Raw genomic sequence first — 5,626 nt, forward strand, 5'->3', positions numbered from 1 at the left:
TTCCTTTTTTGTTCATTGTCTTGCCTTTGACTCACTTGGCCGAATTCCCTTATGCATGCATGGGAAATTTGTTTCCTCTTTTTCTTTTGGAAAGTATCTTGATACATTTATGCATAAAATATTCTCTCTTTTCTCTTAGGTAGTAGGCGCCCATATGCTCTCTAGAAGGGGCTTCTAGAAGTTCCTTCATTTGTTCTTGACAACATGAAAAAGGCCCATTAAGAATTTTCAATAAAATTCTTATGAAATGAAATTAATCCACAAGGCCCAATAAATCTAATTTTGGCCGAGTCATGCATGTCATCAAATGACCATGTCAAAAAATTTATTGACATTCATTTCATCCTATGTCTCAAAAGACAAAAATACCCTTTTGACAATTTTCGTAAAACTTGTCTCGTTTTTGTTTTGACTTAGCTTCTAGTTTAACTATTCCTACTCGATGTGATTTGTGACAGTGACCTCATGGATCCAAATGAACAAAGCTTGAGCTAAATACTTGGACTCAAAAGTTCACAAACCTTTTCCAAGTTTAGCTTAATGTCAACTGACTCCACTAAAGAGTTGACACTGAAAATCTCTCGGTTCAAATGAATTTATTTTCTACTCAAGAATTCAACCAAATTATGATGAGCGGATCTACTGAATATTATCTATGTATACCCTTCATGAATATCATCAGCTAGTCGGGATTTACAAAATTACCATTTTACCCTTCTAGCTGTTATTTCCTCTACTCATTTGTCGCTTGTGAATAAGTTAGAAACAATGTATTGACGAGGATCTAACAAGTCACATTGTTTCATCCAAAAGAGTCAGGACTCAATTTGGACACTGGCTAGTTCATTTATTCACACTCCAAGGAACAAAGCATGAGGTGATATACATTGCATTTCAGCAATCTTGTACATGAATTCCATATCTATGAGAACTTCACAAAGTTACTCATGACATTCTCACAACTCAGTACTTCACCAATAATCACATAGTGAGTCCGAACTCTGACTTTCTCAAATGAGAATACGTAAGCTGTGAAATGGCATGTTTCATTTCAAGATTAAGGTAAGCACGATGCAATTCATACGTAGTGACTTTGAGACATAAGAGGTTAAATGGTTTATTCTTATTTTGTCTCTAGAAGTACACTGGTCAATTCAGTACCTTCGGAAGATACCTAGAAGAAATATAGAGTCTCCTAACAATCGTACTGAGGTCAATAGTCCTTTGACCCTTAGATTGCGAATATATCGTTTTAAGCAAACTACGAAGAGTTTGTTTATGCAAATCTACATTTGTCTCTTCGTAAGTTGTTAAGTTTGTTTATGGACTAAAGACTAATGTTTTATCATAAAGCTTCAAACAGAGAATGAGGAATGAATGAACGTTTCAACTTTTTATTAATGAATAAGCAATTACAAGCAAGAGTCTTCATGAGACTTTATTACATCAAATGTATAAAATAAAGACTACAACTCTTCTTGTGGGCACCATTGACAACAGATTAGGCATGTGACTATTCCAAGCACACAATGCCACGTGTCCACAAATGATAGATCCAAAAAGCTGCTTAACAATACGTTAAAAAAAAAATTAAAAAAACGTGCTGTAAATTAAACAATAGTCACCCTTCATTTTTAGGTCCACTCTTAAATTAATATCATTGAACTAGTCTGAAAAACAACAAAATAGCCTAAAGTTGTGATCCTTCAATCTATATTCAAAACTATGTAAGACTTCAACTGAAAAAAAAATTCAAAACAAAACCTTCCAGTGCCCATTACTTGATGAGTCAATCGGTACCGGTCCATTCTTTCCAGTCGTTTTAATAGTTTTAGCATGTATAAAAGCATTAATGAAAAAAAAAAAAAAAATTGTCATCCGCGATTCGATGAGATTTCAGAAAGTGTCATGGTTTAGTTATGAGTTCATTAGAATAAAAAATTTGAAAGAATGAGTTTCGAGGGATATATATGTATCAATTAAATAAACTCAAGTTATTAATTTACTTATGAAAATGCAAACTACAAATTTTGACCATACTCATACCTAATCACATCAATATATTACAAGTCGGCCAATCCAAATAAGTATCTTTTTAAACTTTCTCTCAGTGGAGCTCTCTTTCTGGAGGGTGGTCTGAGTCTATTGCCGTGGCCTCTTCGTCTCCTGTGAGGATGGAAGACTTGTGCGATAAGTGGTCGGAGCTAGGTCTCGAGGAGGAAGACGAATGGGAGGTTTTGGTTTTTGACGAGGAAGAGCTAGTTAACTCTGCTGTTGATTTTTCCAATTGTCTTCTGGGGAAGTTACTAAGGAGAAAAGGCTTCAATAGAAGTGCGCTCAAATCGGTTATGGCGACCGTATGGCGAACTAACGGAAAGCTGGAGGTTAGCGACCACGGGGGCGGAATCTTCTGCTTTCATTTTGAGAAGTCAGCGGATAAAAACGTATTTGGGACTCGGGACCTTGGACCTTTGACAAATCTCTGCTGGTCCTGAACGACCCTGAGATTGAGAAGGACAGTGGCGATGAGTTTCGTTTTGTTGAGTTCTGGGTCCAGCTACACGGGATCCCTGTCAAATATCGATCGGCGCGAATGGGAGAATTGATTGGTGGAAAGATTGGCCGTACCCCTAAGGTGGAGAAGACCAAGGATGGTCGGGTCTTTGGCGAGTTCATACGGGTCCGCATCGCCATCGATATCGGGCAGCCGCTAAGGAAGGGGATCTTCATCAAGCTTGGTGCTGAAGAGGAGAAGTCTTGGGTCGCTTTTCGCTACGAGAAGCTCGGTGATTTCTGCTTCGTCTATGGGCGGCTGGGGCATGTCGAGTCCGAGTGCCACGACAAGGGAGAGGATACGAACAATGGTGGGAAGGCACCTTTCGGGGCTTGGCTGCATGGCGAGACTCCTCACAGGTCGAGCTCTAGCACTTGGACGTTTAACGGGACCAGATCGCTCCGGGAAAAAGGTTAGGCGGGCCCGATCCAAGCCCGACGAGACCAAGCCCTGAACCGACCAAAACAGGGGTTGAAGATATGGGCACTAGTGGGATTAACCGGCATGGGAAAGAGAGAAGACCGGAGCCGCGAGGCATGAGGGACACTCACCGGCCCGAGAATGGGAGCTCTACACCAATGGAGACTGAGATCGGGGATGGGCCGAGTGGGTCTCAGGGCATGGCGCAGGAAGAGAGCGCCTCGGTGGCGGAGGTGGGTGCGGCCGAACCGGCTAGGGCCTCGAGCGAGGCGACCGGATCTGGGCCTGCAACTCCGACGACCGGTGGCGTTTCGACGGTGGGTGTGGCTCCGACGACTGGCCTGACGATGGCTGGTGCTGAGGTGGGTAAATCTAGGCCCGGTATGACGACGCTGGGAGCTGAGACGAGGGGATCTGCCACTCCGTCGCCCGGAGCCAGTTCGCCGCCTGGGGGTACCCCACCGCCGGGTCCGACGAAGAAGAAGGTTGAGGCGCGTCGACTCCACACCCGGAACAAGGGCAACTCATTGGGTTACGGGATTCCTTGCCCGAAAGAGGTAAGCAGTACCTGCCCTATGCAAAAAGAGGATGGATTTGGGGCGGATTTGGAGAGGACTGGAGCCAACGTCTCTTTGGAGCAGGTGAGGCTCTCTAGAAAAAAGGGAAAAACTGATACCTCTGAGGAAAGGACGTGCTTTAATGAGGGAGTCGGTGAGATGGAGAATATACGTGTTGACTCAGCAGGCTCTGCGCCCAAGCTGGGGCCTACACTCCCTCATGAGGATGTTGACTTTGTGGGAGGCTTTGACAACCCTTCTGGGCTGAGGGAGGATAAGCCCAAATGGAATGGGAATGCAAACTTGGGAAATGGTTTTAATTTTTGGGTCTTCCCTTGTGACCCAGTGCGTCCATCCTGGGCCCCAACTCACTCCGGATTTTGGCTCTGGTGGGCCCCCTCCTCAGACAGCCCAGGGTCTTTTGGGGCTGGCTACCACCAAGGAAGCTAGTGGGATCACGAAGACACGACCCCCTGGGTCCAGACCTGGCAAGACGGGCGGCTCAAAGATGGCGGGAAAATTGACGGTGACAAGCTATGTGGTGGCGGGAGAGAGCGAAGGCGGACCCGGTAAGAGGAAATCGAACGAGGGGATGAGAATTGGCAGCGTGAAGAAAATGGCGCGCATGTTCGAAGCCGGTGGCGGAGAGATCAGCGAGGGGATTCTCTTCTCAGAAAATAGGACGGGGCTTTCCTCCACTACCCAGACGAGCCAAGTTAGTTTCTCTTGCCCTAACTATCGTCTCTCTTCAGGTGTCACGGGGGGAGGGGGGAGGGTATTAGAAGTGGCGGGATTGGATAGTAGTACCTTAGGAGCTTCTGATGATTTGGATTTGACTAAGGATGTTTTGATTGAGAGAGCGGCGTCCCTCAAGAGTGAGGGCCGCCGAACGCAATGATAGGCGTTACGTGGAACGTCCAGGGGTTAGGGAACCCCAGGACGAAGGGAGCCCTCAGGTCCCACGTGATTGACTACAGGCCGGACTTTCTCTTCCTCTCGGAGACAAGGCTTAGGAAAGAAGGGGTTGAGAGGGTTAGAGTTATGCTTGGTTTTGACGGGTGTGTGACTATGGAGTGTCTTGGTAGGAGCGGAGGCTTGATGTTACTTTGGAAAACGCCAGTGAAGTTTCTACTTGGGACAATGTCGAGGTATCATATCGAGGGTGACTTTATTGATGAGGATGGGAGATCTTGGAGGTTCCTAGGAATTTATGGGGACCCGGTGGCCTCCCAGAGGAGACACACGTGGGAGCTTCTTCGCCGGCTACGTGGGAACCAAAGGGGTCCTTAGCTGGTTTGAGGGGATATGATCGAAGTGGCTACGAAAGCTGAAATCAGGGGAGGCCGTGACAGGGGACCGGGTCAGCTTTCGGCGTTTCGCGAGATGATCGTGGGTTGTGATGTTCAGGACTTAGGTTTTGAGGGAGATATCTTCACTTGGCGGAGAGGTGGGATCGAGGAGCGTCTGGACAGGTGCCTTGCTAGTCACGACTGGGGAGACCTCTTCCCACGAGCTAGCGTAAAGCATCTCAGATTTTGGTATTCTGACTGCATGCCTCTCCTGTTGTGTACGGAGGGTTTGGGAAACACGCGATGGAACCGGAAACCGAAGAGGTTCTTCTTTGAGGAGGCTTGGTGCGGGGAGTCGGGGTGCGATGAGGTGATCAGGAGGACTTGGGACAGGGGCAGAGGGGGGGACCGGAGTCAGACGATGACGGACTCAATCAGAAAGTGTAGAGAAGGCCTGGCTCGATGGGGGTATGCGAAAACAGGGGGATGAAGGACCGGATTGAGAAACAGAAGTTGGTCGTGGAGCTGGCGGGCAGATCGGGTCCAAATTTCTGCATGGATACGTTTCGTCGGGAGGAGAGACAGTTGAATACCCTGATGGATAAGGAAGAGCAGTTTTGGAGGCAGAGGAGTCGATCATCCTGGATGAAATACGGAGACAAGAATACCAGGTACTTCCAACGAAAGGCGACGACGAGGAGAAAGAGGAATACCATCAGTGGCCTATTTGACGAGAGCGAGGCTTGGCGGTGCAGCGGGACGGAGATCGAAGAGGTGATCTCCATATATTTCAAGGACATCTTCAC

General features: G+C 46.9%; 1 protein-coding gene across 1 annotated transcript; it reads left to right on the forward strand.

Annotated features, from left to right (window-relative positions):
* The first annotated feature begins 4,836 nt into the window (after window positions 1-4,836).
* LOC149400571 (uncharacterized) lies at window positions 4,837-5,310 on the forward strand. Its single transcript, XM_089610454.1, has one exon. It carries the CDS (start codon window positions 4,837-4,839, stop codon window positions 5,308-5,310), a length of 474 nt encoding a protein of 157 aa, XP_089466580.1.
* Window positions 5,311-5,626: the final 316 nt, after the last annotated feature.

This window comes from Urtica dioica, chromosome 4 (assembly GCF_054948205.1).
Source record: "Urtica dioica subsp. dioica isolate 48M chromosome 4, U.dioica_male_clone48M_v1_H2, whole genome shotgun sequence".
NCBI lineage: Eukaryota > Viridiplantae > Streptophyta > Magnoliopsida > Rosales > Urticaceae > Urtica > Urtica dioica.

What these genes read in the sequence shown, in the direction of transcription:
- LOC149400571 (XM_089610454.1), top strand. Translation starts at nt 4,837, where the DNA reads ATGATCGAAGTGGCTACGAAAGCTGAAATCAGGGGAGGCCGTGACAGG.